Below are 24,185 nucleotides of genomic sequence, written 5' to 3'. Positions count from 1 at the left end.
TGGAACTCATCTCAAAGAATCTATAAGCACAAAGTTTCTTGGTTTAGAATTGGATAATCACTTGAACTGGAAAACGCATATAGAATGTATTACTCGTAAATTGAGCTCTGCCTGTTATGCATTAAGATCCTTATCTACTATTGGTGATATAAACTTACTTAAAATGTCATACTTTGCATATTTTCACTCTGTAATGAAATATGGATTAATATTCTGGGGTAACTCGTCTGAAGCTAAACACGCTTTTGTTTTACAAAAGAAAGCTATAAGAATAATGACCGGTGTGCATAAAAGAACCTCATGTAAAAATATTTTCCGAAACTTAGAAATCTTGACTTTACCTTGTGAATACATTCTTTCCCTAATGATGCTGTATATTAAGAACCAAGATAAATTCAGTACTAATCAAGACATTCATCATTTTAATACAAGACATAAATCAGATCTTCATCTACCCTCTGTTAGTCTAAGCTGTTTTAAAAAAGGAGTTCGCTATTCATGTATAAGTCTTCAATGCACTGCCTAATTATCTTAAAGATTTGAAGAACAACGAGAAAAGGTTCAGAAAAGAATTAACCAAATTTCTACATACTCATACCTTCTACACAATTGATGAATTGTTTATGCTTGTGAATTGAATTATTCTACTTAAATGACATGTACAATTTTATATAGCTCAACTAAAATATGTTTTTATATTGACTTAATCTGTTTACTATGTATTGTATTTTTTGTTTAGCATAACTGATGAATTGTATGTACTGTAAATTGAATAGTATACTGTATAGGTCAACTGATGAATTGTTTAAGCTTATAAATTGAATTAATCTACTTCATATGAATTGTATAGCTTAACGAAAATAAGTTTGTAAATTGAACTAATTTGATTGTATATGTTTGTATAGTTTGGCTGAAGAATTGTATATGTTCTTAAAATGATTACTAGTCTGTGTAGCTCTACTGATGAATTGTATATAGACCTACTGTAAATTGAATGGTAATATGTATAGCTCAACTGATGAATTGTTTATGATTATAAATTGAATTAATCTACTTGATATTAATTGCACAAATTTGTATAGCTTAATGAAAGTATGCTACTTTGTATTGTATATATTTGTATAGTTTTGGCCGATGAATTGTATATGCTTTAAATTGAATAGTAATCTATATAGCTCTACTGATAAATTGTTTGTGTTTGTAATTTGAAGTAGTTTGCATGATATGTATTATCAATTTCTGTATATCACAACTGGTTGAATTGTTTATGCCTTAAATTTAATTAAATTGTTTTGTATTATAATATAGCTCAACTTATGAATGATCGTTTGTGTTTGTAAATTTAATAATCTGATTGGCTATGTATTGTATACTTTTAGTAGAGCCATCGATGTAGCTCAGTCGGCAGACTCACTGGGCTGCTGATCCGGAGCTGCGTTCGGGCTTGGGTTGGATCCCCCTTTGGACTTTGGTTTCTTCCGAGGTTTTCCACAGCCATGGGACTGAAGCCGGATGGTCTATGGCGAGTCCTTGGCATCAACACCTTTGATTTGATTACCCCCTTTGATTTGATTACCTGGTTGGGTTTTTCCGAGGTTTCCCCCACCGAAAAGGCAAATGCCGGGTAATATTTTGGCGAATCCTCGGACCTCATTTCATCTCACTACATCTCGCCAAAATGTAAAAAAAATTGTACAACATTGTAAAAATTGTAGAAAATTACTAAATTGTACAACTATAAAAATTTGTAAAAATTGTAATTGTAATATTGTAAAATGTTGACATGTTCCACATCTTAAAGCTTCATTGCTCATGTAAGATCTATGGAATAAAATAAATGAATGAATGAGTATATCATTAGTAGATCACGTACATCATAACACCCATTGAAGATATGATCTCGTCAGTCTCGTATCAAATTAATTTTCTTCAAGTAATGCAGTGCAAAACAGAACACTCTTAATCATATCTTTCAGAAATTGTTAGAGGCATAACTACAGTAAAATCCCGATTATCTGTCACCGCATTAACAGATTGGTGGATTATCAGACTGTCTTTCTCTCTCATTCTTTTTGTTTTGCAGAAAAAATATGAGTACTGTACATTATATTAGTATGAAATTTTTTTATACAGAATGTATTTTTACAAACCTTTACCCTTATGCAGTATAATCTATTCTTCAAGTGGTCACATTGTCTAACTTCTATGCAAAATGTCTTCCACTGGTGTTAAAAGAAAATGTGTTTGCTACGAAAAAAAAGCGAGAAACTGTCTCATTACAATATGGAATAGGAATTACAAGTGTGCGCGATTTAATGAAAAACATAACATAAAGTGCTTCAAATTTGTAAGTCTACAACATGAGACCTCTACTATTCATACCTTTCCACAGACAACTGTCATAAGGAGTTTTCTTGGCCATTAAAAACTGTAGTTGACTTAAATTAGTGAACTTATGATCCACTACCTAGCGTGTTAAAAGAAAAGACCACGTGGGAAATAACGAAACTGTACTGCACTTAGTTTATAACACCTTTTATAGTACAGATTATCAGATTTTTCGATTAACCATTAACTTCACCCTCCTTTATTACCATGGTTAATACAGGTTCTACTGTATTCATTTTACATGCATGTGTATGGGAAAGCATTGAATGATTTTTTTCTCTGAATTATTTCTCTACATCTGTATCACAAGTGTTAGACCCCATCTTTCACAAGCATAGCTAGACATGGATGATGACTTCAATTCTCCAGTGACTAAATTTGAGAAGGCAATTTGAGAGTGGCAGAAAAAAATAATGAAAACGTTTTGTTAAAGCTAAGAGAACTGATTAAAAAACGCCCTTAAAACGTGCTCATGGACTTCAAAACTGATCACTCACCTCAAAGAGTAAGAGCAGTAAAGAATGCAGAATGTCCAAGGAGAAGAAAGACCTCAGTATTTTTTTGAAATGTCAAAGGTAAAATGATTTTATGAAGATGTCCTCAGAGACCGCCAAGATATCAAAATAAGTGTACTGTCCGTTACTCAGGAGAAGACGAGCGGAAAGAATGTCACCTTCTTGACTATCGCTGCTGATTATTATAAACATCGCTCAGATAAGCATCCCAGTAGCCAGGTTATTACTCGTACAGGAAACATGAGTAACAATGCATATGGAAATTAAAGCTAAGTAGAACAGAAGGAGACCTAGGCCTGGTTTCTTCAACCTTTGTTAAAATGCACCTAAAATAGCGTTAATTAACTGTAAGTTGAAAGTATGAATTGTTGTTAAAAATATTGCGTTTCTTCAACTTTACATTTCACATTTTAACATTCTGTTTGTTAACGCTCTGTTAGGACCAGAGATTCTAGAGTTTAACCATAACCTATAACCAAATATACACTCAATTCTGTTTTCTGAACTCTTGACAATAATTGCGATTCTCGCTTGTTTCCGTTGTTTGATTCAGAGAGGATAGAAGTCTTCCTATTCTCTCAGGTTTGATTTCTACTTCTTTCCTCGTCTGTATCACAATAGTGTGGAGCGGTGTATTGGTTTTGCTGTTATGAAATGGAAAACACTGGAACAAGAAGAAATTGTGGGACTAATTTCTCTTCGTTCGAGAGAAGCCTTCTGCTGGAAATTATTTCGCAGTATAAACCAATTAATGAGAGTAAACAAACAAACGGATCTAAGTTGAAATAGAAAAGTGAGGCTTTGCAGAAAATAGCCTATACCTTTGTATGAATTTCTGTTCTGTCAAATCACAGAAATCATTCCCTCTATTTATGTATTCATGGATATCATTTAGAAATAATCCAGATATACAAGTTCAACACCTAACGCACCAACCATATTGGATACTTCTATGCTAACAGAGAGTTAAATGATTTAACTGCATGAAATAGGGCAGTTAAATTAACATAGGTTTTAACAGCCTGTTAGTACTAACAGCAGTTGAAGAAATGCTTCAACTGTTAAGTTTACAGTTAAAATGGAATAACAAACTGTTATAATTTAACAAAGGTTGAAGAAACCAGGTCCTAATGTTTCCGCTTACTGCAGTACAAATATTGCATCTGTTGTCGTACGTTATCTGTTCACATCCCTTCCTCCTCAGTCTGCTCTCGTCTTCTCCTGAGCCGCTGACAGTATGCTTAATAATACTTAACACTCGTTTAGGGATGGGATCTTGATACTCGTGATACGACACTCAGTAGAATGGAAGCATGTCTAATACACTAGGATAAGTCCTTGATATCTTTTTGGTACTTTCAATTTCTGTATTTCAAATAATATTCAATCCTAAATCAAGAATTTTAGCATGTAGTGATCATGTTAAGACCCTGTCCCTGAAAAGCAAAAATTATTGTACCGGCATACACAGTTCTCTCAATTAGAGACTAGAAAACAGAAATATACTTGTTCTCTGTCCAATACAATGCATGTGTCGCCTCTATCCTTTTCCTATCATCACTTGGTTCAATTAGTGAATACTGAATAACAAAATCTGATGGTGTGGGAAGAGTACCAAACTTTCAGCTTGTCAAAACAGCTTAAGTTATAAATAACTATATAAACAATACCGTATATATAAAATAAGAATAAACCGTAGATTCGTAAAACAGCCATTCCATGCTAAACTGAACCTGGACATTATTTTTTAAAGTTTAGTATTTCTTTCTAGAGACTAATAATAATAATAAACTCTTATTTATATTTTATAGTAGAAATAAGTTCAACAACTAACTTAGCTAGTTCATTTGTGTATGTGTTTATTTTATGAACAAATGTGAAGTGTGTACATGCTGAACTTCAGTGTGAAAAATGATTAATGTTGAGAGTCCTTGAACTGTTCCCTCTTTTCATCAAACAACTGATCTGGTGTCATCTTGTCTACAGCAGTAGTTTTCTTTCTCATTTTAGGAATTCATTTTAAAAGCAAGTGCGGTAGATAATGAGTTTCAATTATATTAATGGTAACAGTTGTATGTTCACACCTATCTAAAAATTACTCTGAAGTTTATTTTATTCATTAATAAGAAACTATAAAAGAAATAAAAAGTTTACAAAAGTAAGGTTGAGTCACTAGTCAATACAATCTGAATATTACTTCTGCTTGATTCAGAATGAAGACATAATAAAGCTCTGGTTAATATCTGTCACGCACGTCCTACAGAGTATGACTGAGGTTATTAAACTTTATTTTACTATTACCTATGAAAGAGAGAATTAAATTAAATAAAGTTGAATTTTATAAGAAACTTCTGTGGTTGTATGTGTTCATATCATATAGGCTCATTCTCACAAATAAAAATATGAATGAATTTTGTTCTTGCTCCAAAACATAAGACATTTCAAATGCTTTTCTTCTTATTCTTCGTGTATGAATACAGAAAAGAGAGAAAAGTGGAGAACATCAAAACAAAACTGGGGAAAGAAATTGAATGAAAATGAAGCCAAAAACATTTACTTGTTGAAGGAAAGGGAGAGAAATAGGAAGAGGTGAGCAAATGTAAAGAAATGTTTATCTGCAGACATAAACAAACTGAAGGCCAAAGGACGTAAGGATGTTGAAAGGTAGAAGAGGGCAAAGGCAAAGGCAAAGGCTGGAAATGGAACTTCTGAGCTCAGTTCTTACAAGTGTGTGCAGTCACTTCGTTTGTAAAGCAGTTAAAAGAGTGAAGAAGGTGCTTCCTACAAGCTCGAGTAAAAAATAAGCAGTTATTGAAAAACTTTTGGAACCAAATGTTCCAAGTACAGTGTTCAAGAAAAGAAACAAATCTTGAAACAAGGTTCTGACAGCTGAAGAAGATGGTGAAATCAAAATTATGTGCTTGAGAGAATGTGACGGAGAAATCGCTCAGATTTTCAGAATGGATGAAAATGATGTGTCTTAGGTTTCATATGAACAACTGAGAGGTATTCTTCCAGAACCAACTATAAAGATTACAGGAAACAAGACTTTATTATGTATTTTCTAGAAGTATTGATATTCTTGAACAATCTTAGAACTAAGTACTACTTCAGTTGATTTCTATGTTTATGTTTGTTGTAATGTTGTTAAAATATTTTATTACAATTACTACTATTTAATTTAGTGCTCCCTAAGATCATACAGATCATTTTTAGTTTTAAATTTTAATTATTTTGATATACAACATATAGGCTAAATATAACTTCACAGTGTCAAATCCGTCCACCTGAAAAGTGTCACACCTGTCCTGTACATATTTTTATGCGCGACCATGCCAAAATGTAGTAATTATACACCTGGTAGCAGTCCTTTAATGCATGTCATTAAAGTACACCCTCTCATTAAAGTACAGGTGTTCAGCCAATGACAAGTCAGCTTTGTACTGTTATAAAACCGCAAGTATCGATTATTCTCGGATATGCAATCGAAAGAGAATTAGCGAAAAGTCACGGAAGCTGAAAATCCAATACTGTCGCAGAAGGTTATGTTCTGTTACTATAATAATTAGAGTTAATTGTAAATAATATTCAAATAAATTCAATTTGTCATCTCGTTTTTCAATTCTAAATCAATTTTCAGGTTATACCAGAGTAATGTTCATCTTATTCTGTGCCAAGGTCAATGAAATTCGGCCTAGGAAAAAATCAATACTTTCGCGTCTGCGCACATCTCACAATTCAGGTCAGTTCGCACGTAACCATAATTTTGAATACTTTCAAGTTAGAAATATGGTCGAGCATAAAAAGTCGTATGAAACTTGCCTATAATGGTAATTAAGATGCTCGTATGAAAATTATGAAACTCGCTTGCGCTCGTTTCATAAACAATCGTCTTAATTACTACCATTATAGGCTCGTTGCATAATGTACTATTAAAACGTTGTGATCCAGGTATAAATGTGCAATTATTACAGGAAATATAACATTAAATAACTTATAGTACAAAAATTCTCAAGATATTTGTTTTATTAAGTTCACACAGTTTTCTTGTTTTCATTAGAGGTGTTCACTTCAAGTGCAAATTTTTGTCACACCTGTCCTCCGTCATTTACGATGTTGCTATCTTAAGTATAGTTACAATTCTGTGACAATAATTACACAGCAGGTGCAAGGTTTAATGTGCTACACTGTGATCCAGGTATGAGAGTTTTAGCATGTACTGCAAAAAATCGGGGGTCAGTAAACTAGTTAAAAATGTTATGCAAATGTCATACCTGTCCACATGAAATGGCTGAGAACTAGTTACAATACTTGTAATGTAAAATAAAAGCAGTGATACGAGGGGGGGAAAACGATGGTGTGAGAAGAGATGTACTACCTAGCTACCTACAATAACAGTTCTTGGGAGAAGAAGAAAAAAAGGTGCTATTCTTTAAGTTTTCAAAATAATTAAAATTCACTACAAAAGACATACCATATTATACTTTCCCTAACCCTTCCCTCTCAGCTTCGAGATTTTTTTAGCAGGTTATAGTGTTACTGTCAATATTGTAGTGTGTAGTTCGTTTGTGTCTAATTATTCAACAGCATGCAGTACATTGTGTATCATCTGCACAATTTATAAAGATGTTTTTAACTGAGACTTGAGTATCGATTTCAAAATTTTGGTATCGGTATCAAGTATTGACGACCTCTGCAGTGGCTGAATGATCAGACCTTCAGACTGTCACACAGGCAGCCCGGGTTCGATTCCCGGTCAGATCTGGCATTTTTTCATTGAAAAAAATCCATAGTGACACTTGTGGCGGACAAGTGTCACAGTTGGGGTGTTTCCCGGGGTTCTCCCATTTTTCCCCAAATTAGACATTTACATCATTCCATCACCATTTCTCCATTTCATTATCATTCCGTAGCATTCCCCAAATGCCAGCCTGCGACACATGGGGTTGCCTGCTCGAAACCTGGATCAGAGAACCTTAGTGTGGTCGGCCAGTGTGGGTTTGGGAATGCGTCACCAGAGGGCTAGTGCAACAGATCTGAACAAGGTCGCAGTGCTGGGCCATAGTGCAAACCTCCGTTAAATTCAATTCAATTCAATTAAATTCAAATATCGACAAAAAGCATTATCGTCCCATCCTACTCTCGTTGTACTCTATGAATTTTGATGTTGATTTTCACTTTGTGTTTCTACCTATGTTATTACTTCATTAATGTAATAAGAAACTATAAAGTTAAATCATAATTAAATAGCCTACTTCAGGATTTTATGAAGATGTCCTCACAGACAGCCAAGATGTCAAAATAACTGTAAGGTAAGTTGGAGTAACTGCATCCCCTAAATATTAAAGTTCAACTTTGGTGCATAGTAACACCTCAGCCCTTTGTAATTTTAAAAGAAGATTTTATTGGTATATTAAGTGATTAATTCTGTGTATTTTCATCTTGTCAGTTGCGTAAATTGTCGAAGCATGTTTTATAAAACAAATAAATACCATTATAATGTTGAGGGTATGCAGTTTCCACGTTATACCTATGAGGCAAGGGCATCTCCAGGCTGTAAACTTCCATGGTAATAGATAGAACATAATCAAGGTTTAAGTATTCTCTGTAATTTGAGCTACAAATACACATTCCAAATTTTATTTTATTAATTTTTTCTGTTAAGTTATGTATTTCGGCAATAAATGGTGTTTAGAGAGTACAAGGCAGGAGGAATCTCAAACTACAGAGATATGGACTGAAGTTGCACTTGCCCCAGAAATGCACTTACCCAACTCGCCTTATGCTTAATGCTAGGCCTACTTTAATCACTTTGTACTCTATGAATTTTGGTGTTGATTTATTCACTTTATGCTTCTACACACAGTATTAACTCATTAATGTAATAATATTGTATAAAGTTAAATAGTAATAAAATATTACAGGATTTTATAAAGATGTCCTGAGAGCCTGCTAAGATGACAAAATAAGTGTTTAAATTTGGTACTACTTCAGTCAGTTTTAATTATTTCATTAATGTACCAATGTAAAGCTAAGTCATAAAAACTGTCACATCTTACTTCCTTACTTACTTATGGCTTTTAAGAAACCTGGAGAGAAACCCTCATATAAGCCCACCATCGGTCCCTATCCTGAGCAACATTAGTCCAGTCCCTACCATCATATCCCACTTCCCTCAAATCCATTTTAATATTATCCTCCCATCTACATCTCGGCCTCCCCAAAGGTCTCATTCCCTCCCAACTAACACTCTATATGCATTTCTGGATTCGCCCATATGTGCTACATGCCCTGCCCAACTCAAACGTCTAGATTTAATGTTCCTAATTATGTCAGGTGAAGAATACAATGTGTGCAGTTCTGCATTGTGTAACTTTCTCCATTCACCTGTAACTTCATCCCTCTTAGCCCCAAGTATTTTCCTAAGAACCTTATTCTCAAACATCCTTAATCTCTGTTCCTCTCTCAAAGTGAGAGTCCAAGTTTCACAACCATACAAAACAACCGGTAATATAACTGTTTTATAAATTCTAACTTCCAGATTTTTTGACAGCAGACTAGATGACAAAAGCTTCTCAAATGAATAATAACAAGCATATTCCATAATTATTCTACGTTTAATTTCCTCCCAAGTGTCATTTATATTTGTTACTGTTGCTCCAAGACATTTTAATTTTTCCACCTCTTCAAAGGATAAATCTTCAATTTTTATATTACTATTTCGTTGAATATTCTAGTCACGAGACATAATCATACTTTGTCTTTTCGGAATTTATTTTCAAACCTATCGCTTTACTTGCTTCAAGTAGAATTTCCGTGTTTTCCCTAATCATTTGTGGATTTTCTCCTAACATATTCACGTCAACCACATAGACAAGAAGCTGATTTAACCTGTTCAATTCCAAACCCTCTCTGTTATCCTGAACTTTCCTAATGGCATATTCTAGAGCGAAGTTAAAAAGCAAAGATGATAGTGCATTTCCTTGCTTAAGCCTGCAGCAAATTGGAAAAATCATCAGATAGAAACTGGACTATATGGACTCTGCTGTAAGTTTCACTAAGACACATTTAATCAAACTAGTTTCTTGGGAATACCAAATTTAATAAGAATAGCCTATTATATAAAACTTCTCTCTTAACCGAGTCATATGCCCTTTTGAAATCTATGAATAACTGATGTACTGTAACCTTATACTCCCATTTTTTCTCCAATATCTGTCAAATACAAAAAATCTGATCAATAGTATGGACCCAAAAAAAAATTAAACAAAAATTGTAGAAAAAAAAAAAATAAAACTTAAAACGATAATTAAACACCAATAAAACTAATTAATGTAGTAGCAAATTAATGTTCATTGAAAAAAGTTAATCTTGTAGTCCATGTCCTCTATCCACTTTTGAAAAATGAAAAAACCTGCAGTTTTTAACCTCACAATAATAGGCCTATTATCAAAAATACACCTTTCCTGAGGATGATTCAATGTGGCCTGTAATTATCCCAGGGTAAATACTTATACAGCAAAAAATATAGTTTGTGTAATAAATGGCCAAATGTATTAGAATTAAAAAACGTAATTCCTATAAATTTATGTTTTTCTCCTATATTGAATTTTGAAGAAAAAAAAAAACTCCTCAAATGAAATGAGTTGGCCCACCGTGTGCCTTCCAGACAATTCTCTGTGATGCACAAGACATTTGGCTTTAATATAAACACATTTAACAGCACATAACTGTAAAAGGAATACTTTTTACACTTTTGACCTATTAGATAATCCTGCAAAAACAAAAGGTCTAATGTTGTAGGCTACATATTGCAGGAAAGTCATGTGATATACAGGACACATACAAATTGCATGATAGAGCCTATTTTCTTATATTGCTGTTTTATTTTGTGTGATATGTATATTTAAAGACAATTTTAAATCATGTGACATAATGTCGGATATTGTTAAGAGCTTGTCACAGTATTCAGGTTTCTGCTATTGATAAAAGTAATTAATTGACTTGTAACAAGTTGGTTTGAATATGATTTCTTTGATTCATAATATCAGAACACTAATAAGTTGTAATAACAGACTCGGTTAGGATAATGGAAACAAAAGGAAAGCAACCAAAGTCATCCAAAGAGAGATCTAAGGATTACAGAGAAAAGCATAAGGAAAAGATGAAAGAAAAACCAGAAAAAGTGAATTTAATAAGAATAAAGCAGAAAGAAGAATGCACCAAAGTACCTGAAGAGAATAACGAGTACTGGAAGGGAACGTAAACAAGTTTATTATTTGGAAGAAAAAAAATGAAATTCTGAACTCTGAGAGTTGTTTACTAACAAAAAATGGGAAGTTACAAATCACCTCAGCCATTTGGCAAGACCATTAAGATCAATCAGAGCATTACCAAAGTTTCCTACTAAGAAATTGACAGTAATTCACAAAATAGTTACCCAGCAAGGACTGCAAATAATTAACCAAACAGGAATACATCAAAGTTCATCTCAATCAAAGGTTCAAGCTACCGTGTAAGAATTTTTCATGCAACCAGATGCTATGTACGCAGGTCAAAGAAGAACTGACAGTGTGGAAAGATGGTAAAAAAAAAACGATACTCAGAAAATATTATGTCACGCTTCTCAAGATGCATGTGCCCTCTTTAAGATACACAATCCTGAAATCATGGTGGGATTTCCTACATTTTGCAAACTGAAACCGGAAAATGTTTTACTTCTCAGAGATATACACCTAATAATGAATGCAAGTGCCTTATATGTAAGCACTTTTCTTCGAAAGCTGGTAGTCTCAAGATAATATACGGTATATAAATCAGTGAAATTTTGGAACAATATTCTCTGTGATAGTAGTATCACATCACAGTGTAGGAGTGGTAGTACAAGAATGTAGTACAGGAGATAAAGTTAACCGCACAGAAAGCCCTGCTGCATTAGTGGCTTGGAAAAAATGTAAGAAAGAAGATGAGAAATTGAAGTGTTTGCTAAAAAAAAAGATGTATGGGTGAACTAGAGGCATTATTTCAGGAACAATTTGTAACTGTTGTTAAGCACATTAATTGAATAACCAGGTTTGAAAATGCACTAAGTCCAAGAAACCCCATTTTACAGGAGACAAATATGTTGTCAATGCATTACTTTTAATGACAAATTAATGAATGTGAATGTCTTTTCATAGACTTTACGCACCTACACATGTAATAGAAGCACTACTGCTGGTATGCTGGAAAATTTTATATATAGGCCTACAATTACTATTTACAATTTATATTAACGACATATCAGAATCTCTAAAGTACTGCCGACACCATCTCTATGCAGACGACCTTCAAATATACATAAAATTCCACACTGATGAAATAAATGATGCAATAACTAAAATTAATGACGATCTGGACTCAATCTGGACATGGACACGGAAATTCCAACTTAAACTAAATCCAGAAAAATCACAGTCAATCATTGTGGGTCATTCACGTTTGTTAAGCACTATTACCATACCAAATTTGTCCCCGATTAAAATACACGGCACCGATATTCCGTTCAGTGAATCAGCAAAGAATCTAGGTATTTATATGGATAAAAGTTTAAATTGGAACATTCAAGTTGCAGAAACCTGCAAAAAAGTATTCTCATTAATCCACTCGTTTAGACGATTGAAGAATTTTCTACCCTTTTCCATGAAAAAAATGTTAGTGCAAACACTCGTGATGCTCCACTTCGATTACTGTGATATTCTGTTTACTGACCTAAGCGTTACTTAGGCGCAGAGACTATTACTGTGATATTCTGTTTACTGACCTAAGCGTTACTTAGGCGCAGAGACTACGTGTTCATAATATGTGCGTCCGTTTCGTCTGCAATATTCGCCGGGCTGATCACGTAACACCAACCCTCAAAATGTTGTCCTGGCTCCGTCTAGAAGATCGTAGGAAAATCCATTGTCTTTCCCTTCTCTTTCACATATTGCATTTCTCCACTCCTGTCTATCTTGCGTCTCGTTTTCAAAATTTATCCACCCATCATAACCTAGACACACGATCACAACACTCCTCAATATTATCCATTCCCTCCCACCGAACATCCTCATATTCATCTTCTTTCACTGTGGCTGTTCCTCGATTTAGAGATTAAACCAGAGACTGGCAGGGTTGCTGTGGACAGGCCAAGAGTGGCTGATGTCCATAAGAGTACAGCCTATAGGCCAACAATCATGACGTCATGCACTTGCCTACTACAAGAGTCAACATATGGCAGAGTTCGAGAAAAGTGTAATGTTAACTTTCTAAAAAAAAAAATGTGCAGTTTTACAGTTTGTAAAATGTTTCCAACACCAAATCTGTAAATATAGTTTAATGTTGTTACCAATTTGGGTTCCTTCTTTTGATTTATTAAGGGGAGTAATGGGTGAAATTTCTATCCTCTACTATTTTTAAATTACGAGATTTTATATCTTGTACACTTCATCCCCTTGTTGTAAGTATTCTTGCATATAAGTTTCATTATGATCAGATGAATGGTTTTTAAATTATTCAAATTTTACAAAATGACATAATTTTCCTAATTTTTTTCTTACAAAATTCAAGTTTCATAACGTACATGACTCTTTTTTTTTACAACATATCTGATATTGTTAGAAAAGAAAAAAGTACCTAGAATTTTAAATTTACATCAATAAAGGAAGAGAAATTTTTTTTAAATACGCAACTCCACTAAATATGTTGAATTTTTATACAGAACATACAGTAAAATTGCATGTTTCTAACATCAAAATTGTAAGAGCATGACGAAATGTGCTGAAAAAAAAAGATGTGAGATATTAGCTTGTAAATTAAAATTCAAGAGTGTAGCCATTTAAATATGATTTAATTTTTATGCTTCCAAACACCACAGGAAATGACAGAAATTTAATCCATCTCCTCTCTTAATTTATTTCAATAAAAATTTAGAAAAGTAAAGAAGTTGTTTTCAGGAAAGTGTAACGTTAATTTTTTTTAAATGTGTAAGAATTTTCCTCAGTTTATCAGTTTGTAAAATTTTTCCTATGGAAAATCTGTAAATATAATTTAAAATTTTTATCAATTTATGTTTCCGCTTTTTTTTAGCCTATTATTAATATAAATTATTGGGGCCGTATTTATAGACATTTTTAGCACGGGCTTCTGGTGGATGATCAGCGTTTTTCGTATTCATAAACCAGTGTTAGCGATATATGAATTGAATTCTGTACAAGTAACCAGTGGATAGCCGGGGCTAGCTTAGTACGCTCGTAGCACGTGCTGCGAAATGTCTATGAATAGCACCCTTAAGGTTCATCATAACATAATTCACAATACTGGCACTGCACGTTACTGATGCATTGAAGCTAAAGTGAGAGCCCTGTGTATGCCTCACGCTACAGGAAGAGTGTGAGCAGGCTTGCAAGGGCAAAGTCTGACAGTCACTGGGTTAACCGTTATTACAGTCACTGGACTCATCCTCATCTTCATGTGACTGCAATGATTTGTACAAGTTCTGTGCATCCTTCCTTAAACATTTAACCAATCTGTTTGGTAGCATGATCACACCTGTTTTAGGTTTACAAATTTCGAAGTACTCACATGGCTCACCATTCATTAACTTCGATGTTTTGACTTGAAACATGTGGACTTCCGTAAATCAATAAATCTTGCACTTAAAAACAGTGAACTTCCTGCCCTTGTTGATTACATCCTTTTTTTTTTTTTAATTACCACTGAGGAACTTTTTATGTTTCTTGAAATCTTCTCCTTTCACGACCACAATACAGTATTTTCGACTATGTCATTTTTTTAAATTACCATTGAGGAACTTTTTATGTTTCTTGAAATCTTCTCCTTTCACGACCACAATACAGTATTTTCGACTGACCATGTCATATCAACCTTGTGGTATCTCTATTCTCTCAACTTCTTCTACTGTCTTTCAATGACAGAGCAACAATGGTCACATGGCAGGTAATTGTGGCTTCATATTGGTAAATAATGTTGTACTGTACAGCTGGTGTCATGGTTTTGAATGCATTATCTTGCTTGACCTTTCAGTTGGCCGATCTCTCGCTCTCTTTAGTATTTATAAATGTAGCAGTCCCCCATACATAAACACATGCAGTGTACGAGAGCAACGTAATTAGTACTGTTTAGTCTCTGCCGGAATACTGAGGTGTATAATAGATGTGTATGGCAGTTTTAACTACTTCATTTCGTTTAAATTTTAATGAGAATATAATTTTTTGTATTTGAAATTTTTAAGTCACTTCTAATATTTGTGTTGAGACAATGTCCTTAGTTATTTCAAAATTAAAAGAAAAGACAATTCAGAGTCGTGAAATTGTGGCCAATGTTTATGAGTTCATGAGAAATGTGGCAAGTAATAAATTACAAAGCGTGTTAATTGGCATATATATTATATATAAATGCAGAAATAAAATAAATACTTACTTACAAATGGCTCTTAAGGAATCCGGAGGTTCATTGCCGCCCTCACATAAGTCCACCATTGGTCCCCATCTTGTGCAAGATTAATCCAGTCTCTATCATCATATCCCACCTCCATCAAATCCATTTTAATATTATCCTCCCATCTACGTCTCGGCCTCCCCTAAGGTCTTTTTCCAGATTCGCTCATACGTGCCACATGCCCTGCCTATCTCAAACGTTTGGATTTAATGTTCCTAATTATGTCAGGTGAAGAATATAAAGCGTGCAGTTCTGTGTTGTGTAACTTTCTCCAGTCTCCTGTAATTTCATCCCTCTTAGTTCCAAGTATTTTCCTAAGAACCTTATTCTCAAACACCCTTAATCTCTGTTCCTCTCTCAAAGAGAGAGTCCAAGTTTCACAACCACACAGAAGAACCGGTAATATAAGTGTTTTATAAATTCTAACTTTCAGATTTTTTGACAGCAGACAGATGACAAAAGCTTCTCAGCCGAATAGTAACAGGCATTTCCCATATTTATTCTGCATTTAATTTCCTCCCGAGTGTCATTTATATTTGTTAATGTTGCTCCAAGATATTTGAATTTCTCCACCTTTTCAAAGGATAAATCTCCAATTTTTATATTTCGATTTCGTACCAATGTAAAATAAATAGAAGTATAAATCTAACAAATTAAAGATGGTAACACCAGCATGCCTCCTGATACTTGAAATGTGAAAGGTAAAACATTAGGCCTACATAGCCAGAACCAGGTAACTATGGATAACACTTAAAATTTCATAAAGGAAAAGGCAAATAGAAAATTCGTTTTCAACATTTTACAAAGAAAATTCAAGAAGTGTACAAGTGCAAAATGACTACGTGTTATTTAGTTCGAGAGTGTGAGAAATAAACTATGGCTAATTTGTATTATTTTCAGTTTTTCTTTTTAACAAAATGTACTTTGAAAAAGTGTGTACTTTCAACATCTCGGAGTTGTAACCCATGTTAACAATAATAATATAATAACAATATGTCTAAGAACCAAGGCCTATCAGCTGACTGCTGGCCTGAGGTCCATATACAGAAGTGACTATCATCCAACCAGTAAGAGGAGTATTGTGTAGTTAGCACTATGATCTCCCTAACCATTACAGCCGATTTTCTGAACTGTACCTACCATATATAGCTCCTCAAATTCATCATGATATTGAGTGGACGTTTTGCCTGAATTGAATAAAGATGGACGATCGCCCCAAAAACTGATGACTTGGACCTTTGTTTTCAGGTAAATCATCAGGCAAGTTATTAAATTAATGTAGAAGCATGTCCGTCTTAACTTAAGATTTATCCTTACTCTTACATGATCTCTCGAATGGTGCAGGCAGAAAACTATTAATTCTGGGGGGGGGGGGGGGAATTCTCCTTCGACCATTGCCTCAAGTCTCTTTCTACATGCAGACAAGTTACTGTTGTTTAGTCAACTGTCTGAAGACAGGTTTGAATCTCACAAGTGATGCCAACAAGGCACTACAAATGAGGCAACTAAGTCAAACCGGACTTCCAGATGTATACAAACAATTTTCTTTCTCTGACACATATTGTCAAGTGGGATGTAAATTATTGCCTGATAATAGATGGAGTTAGGCCTACTAATGGCAGCGATTTCAAATAAGTATCTGTATCCATTCACAAATAGTTAAGCCCACCTCCAGATTCATTACATAATTCCCGATGTAAATTCACATGGAAGAATTTGCCTCCCTTCAGCAACCATCTTCTACACCACAGTGCACGATGAACCTTCTTTTTTATCTCTCGTTTCTATTTCGCAAGAGACAATGAAAGATGTTAACAGTAGAAGGGGCTACACACGAGACCACAACATTATATTCTGAAGTTACTGTACTTTGCAATCCATTGCGGAAAAAATATAAACAAACAACACTGACCTTCTGTTCCTCCAATAAGCTATGAGTAGTTGAAACACATCCTAGCTTGTCATTTAATATTCCCAGACGTTAAAATTGGTAGCGCTGGCTATACATCATTGAATCTGTCATACTGTATTAAAGTACAACAAAATTGCAGCACTGTGTTTTTCTTTTTAATTTTGCCCTGAATAGGTATCAGTGAACAAGTACAAAATTTTCACTGTATCATGTACATAGTTTTCTATGTAGTGCTGTACAGTTTGATTCAGGGATTTTGGCCCCTGCAAAAAATAAGTAGATACGCTAAGAGCGAGTTACTCATCACTACAGGTGGGCTGGGTCACACAGGTCAGGCAGCACAGTCATAACACCCAACACTTCCTTCTTACCATGTCGCGGTACACTCCGCCTTAAAAACACAATATTCTTCCACACGTCCCGTTACAAACCACTAAGTGTTGACTGAATAATGTCAGGATGATTTATATTTTCTTGACATGAGTGTCCCTCAGCTACGAGCGTAGATGTTATTTTCATTCTTCCTTTTCCCTCTTCCCCTCCTATGCACATTTGTGATTAAATTTCTTTCTTATGACGCAACACACAGCAAGCTCACTAGCCAAACAACCAAAGGCAGGGGCCATTAAAGCTGAATCGAGTTGTAAGCATAACACTACTTCATTTACACATCGTTTAGCATCATATTTGACCCACTGAAATTGCACACATTATAAACCCAAACCTGTTGAAGACAGAATGTCTCATTAACACGAAGATGAGGCACTAACATGTTCTGCTGGAGGTCGAAAACTAGACATTCAACAGTGCCATCTTCCTGTGTCCTTTTCTGGTATGCTCGTAGATTGCTATGAAACATTTGGCCTTTTATGAATTGTTAGCTCTGTTTCCAAATAAATTTTTCACCATTTTCATTTTTTCTTGTGAAATATGCATTTCCAGCAATTCACAAGTGTTAGGCTACATGCACTAACTTTTGGGCATCCAAAAATCATATTTTACTGGCATTTTATTCTCTCGATTAGGATTGCCACATGTCACGGATTTCACAGACACAAATCTGGAAAACTGCAATAAATTGTGGGACAGTGTCAAAATGACACTCAAGTGGATGTAAGATAATGCATCTTGCGAAGTGAATGGGAGTCTTCTCCTTGACTAGGTAATCATATTGGTATCTTTCCTACCAGACAACAAAGAGGAAAGTTCCAAAGATATGTTTTCATATAAAATCTGGGTAAATTTTTATCACATCTGTGTTTCTGTGGAGCATTGCTAAAAACTGTAAAATTGTATTTCTCTATACCCGAGTATAAAAGCCAATACTGAAAAAGTATTTTCTTTGATGGATGCTCCATGGACAGATGGAAGGAATAGACTATCACTTAAATTAGTACATAAATGCACATCTGCAGATAAAATATAATATGAAACATGTAAATTGCAGTGAATTTCGTTAGGTCACTTAGAAAGTAACAAAATTCCTTTCTTCTGTTGACAGATGAGCTAAAGTGTATTACTGAAGTGTCCAACTTTGTCCATATTAAGTAATTATGTGATGATGAAAGTGTCTGTACCTATAGTAAATAAGTGATATTTAGTGTTCATATGAAATGCAGTAGGCCTAGTCTATAAATTTCTTATAAATCATATGTTTTCTGTTGTCGATTATGTCCTGCTTTTGTTTTTTTCATTGTAGCAAGCTGACTCTCGAAACAAGCTTGAATGTCATGAAACTGTACGAAATTCCCTCTCCCCCCCCCCCAAAAAAAAAAAACACTATGCCAATCCTGAGTGTTACTTGAAAGTTCAAGTGGGTATTGATATCATCTCAGGGTGATGTCTGCATCATTTCAAACACTGCTCATTGCCACTTGTGTCATTTGACTCAGCCATTCTGAGGAATCAGATATAAATTAATGCGAAAAAGAAACTGTCGCAGGCTGCAAGCTATTGGTAGGCGGCAGCACTGTTCCACAAATGAAAATAGTCTGGATATTAAAGACCAGGTCTGAAAATCCAACATGTCAGGACAACCACACTTTTCATTTCTGAATATTAAAAACCGGATTTGAAAATCCAGTAAGTCCAAGACAACCATCCTTTTCATTTCTAATAGCCTATTAAAAACCAAGTTTGAAAATCCAGCAAGTCCAAGTCAACCACACAGGTTTGAAAGTCTAGCATGTTCAGAACAACTGTTTTTCATTTCTAATATTAAAAATTAGGTTACAAAATCCAGCATGTCCAGGACAATCAGGATTTTTGTTCCTAATATTTAAAATCAGGTTCGAAAATCCAGCAAGTCCAGGACAACCACGCCTTTCATACCGGAGACCAAACTGTCAGTGCTTACAAACATGGCTTGGAGATGGATTAGGCTACCTTCATTTCCATTTTTACCACGATGCAAGCCACCAAGAAGATCCCACAACAGCATAAAAATTCTTTTGCGGTTTAATGACACTTAATCCATAAAGGGCCATTAGGCCCAATACTTGTTAGGATGATGATGATGATGATGATGATGATGATGATGATGATGATGATGATTGGTTTTCAAACCTGCCGATAAGTTTGAAATGTATAAGTAGGCCTAAGTATAGGAAGAAAAATTTCAAGCAGACAAGGTAAACCCAAAAGTTAGAATTCTGCAAATGCATTTTGCCATGAATTATAGTTGCCAATATCCTATGGGCTTGTAACAGTGTGACTCTCTTCACTGCTACAGCTATATACAGAAGAGATATCAGTGTTTCCTTGTGTGTTCTGGTGTCAGAGAAAGAGAAAAAAAATTATTTCAGCATTTGTCACGCATTTGCAAGTTTTCCAGCCTGATTCATCAGAAATGCAAGACATCACAGAAGTTATCAGGACAGAAGGAACATCATCTGAATTTAAGAATAGATTCATGGTCATGTTTTTACAACAATTAAGTGCAAAATGTAAGAAACTCTTCTCTCACATGGTAAGGGAGTAGTTTATAAAATTGGAGGATGAGCTACATTACTGGTGTGAACCGCAGTCATGAGAAAGAAGGAAAATGCTCCACTGGATCGGAATACAGAAGACTTTTATAAATCTTGCAAGACAGCTACTTCCAAACACCACAATTTTCTACATTCAAATTACAGCCATTCCAAAGCAAGACTGGAGGAAGGCAAAAGTTTTAAATGTAATTAAGGACGTACAAATGTTGAAAGCTGCTCCACATGGTGGTTTCTCAGTGCTACTGAAATGAAGCATGAACATGCATCAGGCAGTGCTGCTATTTTTATTCCAGGAGAATGAGTGTTGGTATCATATAATGGGATACAATACCCAGGTGAACTAACACAGGAAACTGACGAAGACGTCGAAGTGTCTATTATGGTAAAGTTTGGCAACAATTGGCACTGGCCCAGCAAAGAAGACAAGATGTAAAAACTATGAACTGTGTTATGAGGCGTAAATATTTATAGGTTACCTCTTAAATGATTTTTAAATTTAAATTTGGAAGAAAAATATTGTGTTTATGGTACTTCTCACAACTTAAAAAAAAAAAAAATGTTAAATTTGATGCACTGGACATTGCTGTTAAGTGTTTATCTAAATTATTTAGGAGTTACAAATATATTTGCTTCTAAGATATAGGTCTATGTACAATATTAACCACTGTTTGAGGTCTATAATTCAGTTACAGCTAAGTAATAAATTTACTTCTAAGTTTAGTGCTACTTTGATTCTAAGCTGTGCATTAAAATATCTGCTTAAAACTTCAGTTTTATACTGTTTAGATAATACTACTATTTAAAATATGGAGAGAGCTACTCGAAAATCCTTACTTTTAAAAAGTGAAATGTGACTGTGGTTTCATATTCTAGAGAACTGCCCTTTCCACGAAAAAACACTTAGAAGTAGCCTACCGATACACTTGACTACACTTTATGTAACCACGCAGTGTAAGAAGCATTTAGCTCTACATCCCTACTATTTTACATTCTTCTGGTTTATTTAGCGTGGACGTTAAATAACAAGAAGCCATTCAAGAAGTTCAGGTGATGGTACTCCTGTCATAGTGCAATGTTAAATTGTAAGGGAAACAAATAGACCTAATACTCTTGAGAAAACATGAACCACGCCCCTTTTTTCCATATATAGGCTAACAGGATCTGTCAGAATATATTGTTAGTTTCATTTTAATTCATTACCTTATCCTTGGATGTCGCCTAGACAAAAAAATATCCGAACCTGCTACTAGCTACACCCATTTGCTGCCATTTATTATTTTGGCTTAATTTTTTTTTATTTTTTAGTTACGAATGTTAATCGTGCCATTCACACTCCCCTCCCGCATAAAAAAAATCCTGCATAATGTGCAAAAAGCAGTGGTTTTCCAAAATTTTGCAATTTTACTCGACTATGAAATAAATTGTATGTGTAAAAGTAGAGCCTATGGTTTTAGAACTAAGTTTCCTACAGCCCGTAACAAGAATGGAAGTTCAAATATAGCCTACCTAAAAACTTATATTACTCCACAGTAAGTTACATGCCATGTAGGAACACGAGGATCTAGGGACATCAATGTTGCAGTTTCATAATGTCGGTACTAGCATGTGCGGTCGTTTTACTTCAATGAAAAGAATTACCAGTATTCTGTATTAATTTAACAGTGAGCTAATTGTATTCTGAAAGTTAAGACGAGATAAAAAAAAACCACTTGCTTCCATTCAAAAACCGAGCCTAAGAGGTTCTACTCCACAGTCAGCTGTACTGTCTGTAAAGGTGGCATACGTCTAATTTAATAATAAGGGATAAAGGGTAATTTACGAATCAATTCTGTCTTTGAAGGACTTAGCTATTTTAAAGTCCAATATTAAATTCAAATACCAATACAAGGTAACAACAGGCCTGCAAGATATCTATTAAAAAGGACATTACAATATACAAACATCAACCTCACCTTATTTGTAGTTTTTGCTTCATCTGCAGAAGAAACACTTGGTCCAGTACCAGACCCATTCTCCCCATCTGACGATTTTCTGGCTGTGCCAGAGTTTCCTGCTGGAGAATGTTGGAACTCCATTCCAGACATCTTCACTTCCAGCAATTCTGGTGATCCTTGAGCCACTAAAGAATCATTGGTTGATAGTCTCGGAGAATTTTCTACGTCTCCATTACCATCTACTGCTGTTTGATGTCTGCTACTTGAACCAGAAGACGTAGCACTTTCTAAGAGGCCAGGTGTAGTAGCAGGAGCTCCACCACTGCTTCCAGACAATTTTCTTGGTCTTCCACGCTTTCTTTTCGGTGCAGTTAGAGCCGAACCTAACAATGGATTACTGGAGGTTGCGGAAGGAGCGGAAGGCATCGGGATGGATCTTTTGTGAGATGATGTCGGATGAATTCTATGGAGATGTGGGGGAGGCGGAGTGTGTGTGGTTACAACAGGGGGTGGAACAGCCGACAGGAGGGAAGACGTTATCGACGGAAGGTCACACTTTTCCTCGTTTACTTCTGTCAGTCCTTTTATCCTCAGAGACTCGGCGACTTTGAGGAATGCGGTTAATCTGTCCTGATCTACGCTTACTTCACCCCGATACATGAAGTCCAATAAACTTCTCATGTCGCAATACGGGACGTCCTTCAGGATGACGATCGGATGTTTGTCAGGATGACCCACGAAAAGAGCTTGGAAATATGGGCTGCATGCTGACAGAACCATCTTATGGGCTCGGAGAAAACGACCCTCGACTGCAAGGGTGACATCCACGAAAGACTCATCGTGCAGTAACTGATCAAACACAGACAACAAATTTGACTGATGGTTGTTCCAACGCAGGCAGAATCGCTGTGAAGATAATGCTGACGACATGGTTACAATTGAAGACTGCTAGCAGGTGGCACTATGGCTGTTCCAAACCTCATCCAAACTCCTGTCAAACATGCGAACGATCTCAATTAATACACATTCAAAGAACAATAAAAAAAATTAACCACTAATTCTATTTTACTGGAACACCCTATGAATCACACAGGTGGCAATAATCATTAGTATATATTTTGCGTGGCCAACTTTATCACTAGTAACTTTCAAACGTTTGAAATATGACTGCCATAAACAAACCAAACCTTAAAAAGATGACTAATGTTGTGAATCCTATTATTCGTCAACCCTTTATCGTCATCACAAACCCAGCCCTTCCGCCATGTTGCTCTTATCATAAGCTCCTTACCCCACCCTCCCCTCCCGCGACATACCATTTACGCAACCCTTTTTCCCCCCTGGCCTAGATGATTTAACGGTAATGAAATACTCGCTAAATGTCGATACACAGCTCATTCAAAACACATTCACTTACACGTTTTAACGATAAACAATACAATAGAAAGATATAGACATTAATATTATATTGGCAATTAAATTTTCCGAATAATATTGATTTTCTTTCGGGGGAAAGAGGAGTCGTCGACCCTACTGCGTATTTTCAATCCTACAAAATCTCCTATTAAATCAATATTTATTTAATGACACGTTTACCTTCACTTCCTAAATTGATAAATAGTACATTTCCCTGACAATTCTATTTTACATACCATTACCTGTGCATCTTTGCAGCAGTGATATTGACGAGGGATGAAATCCTCTGCAAGGATCGAAATACTTCACAGCGTTTTTCAAGACGCCATGTCAGCAAGTATCCACTGGTTGCAGGTAAAACCCGGAGGACTCCTGTGTGCAGTAATGGAAACGGAAAAAGCGGCGGGTGAATGAGGGGTTTTCGATTATCGTATATTGTTGGCTCATTGTTTTATGTGACATTCTTAACAAAATATTGGAGTACAACATATAGAAATAGAAAAATATTTTATTAAGACATCACGATCATTAACTTCATGCAGTGGCTTCTAAA

At 35.1% G+C, this 24,185-nt stretch overlaps 1 protein-coding gene across 10 annotated transcripts in view; it reads right to left on the bottom strand.

Moving 5' to 3' along the window:
• ttk (zinc finger and BTB domain-containing protein ttk) overlaps positions 1–23,979 on the bottom strand; it is a 216,960-nt gene extending 192,981 nt beyond the window's left edge. For 8 of the 10 annotated variants that reach the window (XM_069845819.1, XM_069845822.1, XM_069845823.1 and 5 more), the window contains exons 1-2: positions 23,875–23,979; positions 22,235–23,207 (exon numbers count right to left, since the gene is read on the bottom strand). In XM_069845819.1, the coding sequence (XP_069701920.1) occupies positions 22,235–23,146 (912 nt within the window). In that variant the 5' untranslated portion in view covers positions 23,147–23,207; positions 23,875–23,979. Of the gene's footprint in view, positions 1–22,234; positions 23,208–23,403; positions 23,481–23,868 lie in introns of those variants that run through there. The other 2 variants (XM_069845820.1, XM_069845821.1) reach the window with 2 other exon arrangements.
• Positions 23,980–24,185: the final 206 nt, after the last annotated feature.

This window comes from Periplaneta americana, chromosome 14, assembly GCF_040183065.1.
Source record: "Periplaneta americana isolate PAMFEO1 chromosome 14, P.americana_PAMFEO1_priV1, whole genome shotgun sequence".
NCBI lineage: Eukaryota > Metazoa > Arthropoda > Insecta > Blattodea > Blattidae > Periplaneta > Periplaneta americana.
The sequence above is the reverse complement of the archived record's forward strand: the minus strand, read 5'-3'. Positions and strand labels throughout refer to the sequence as shown.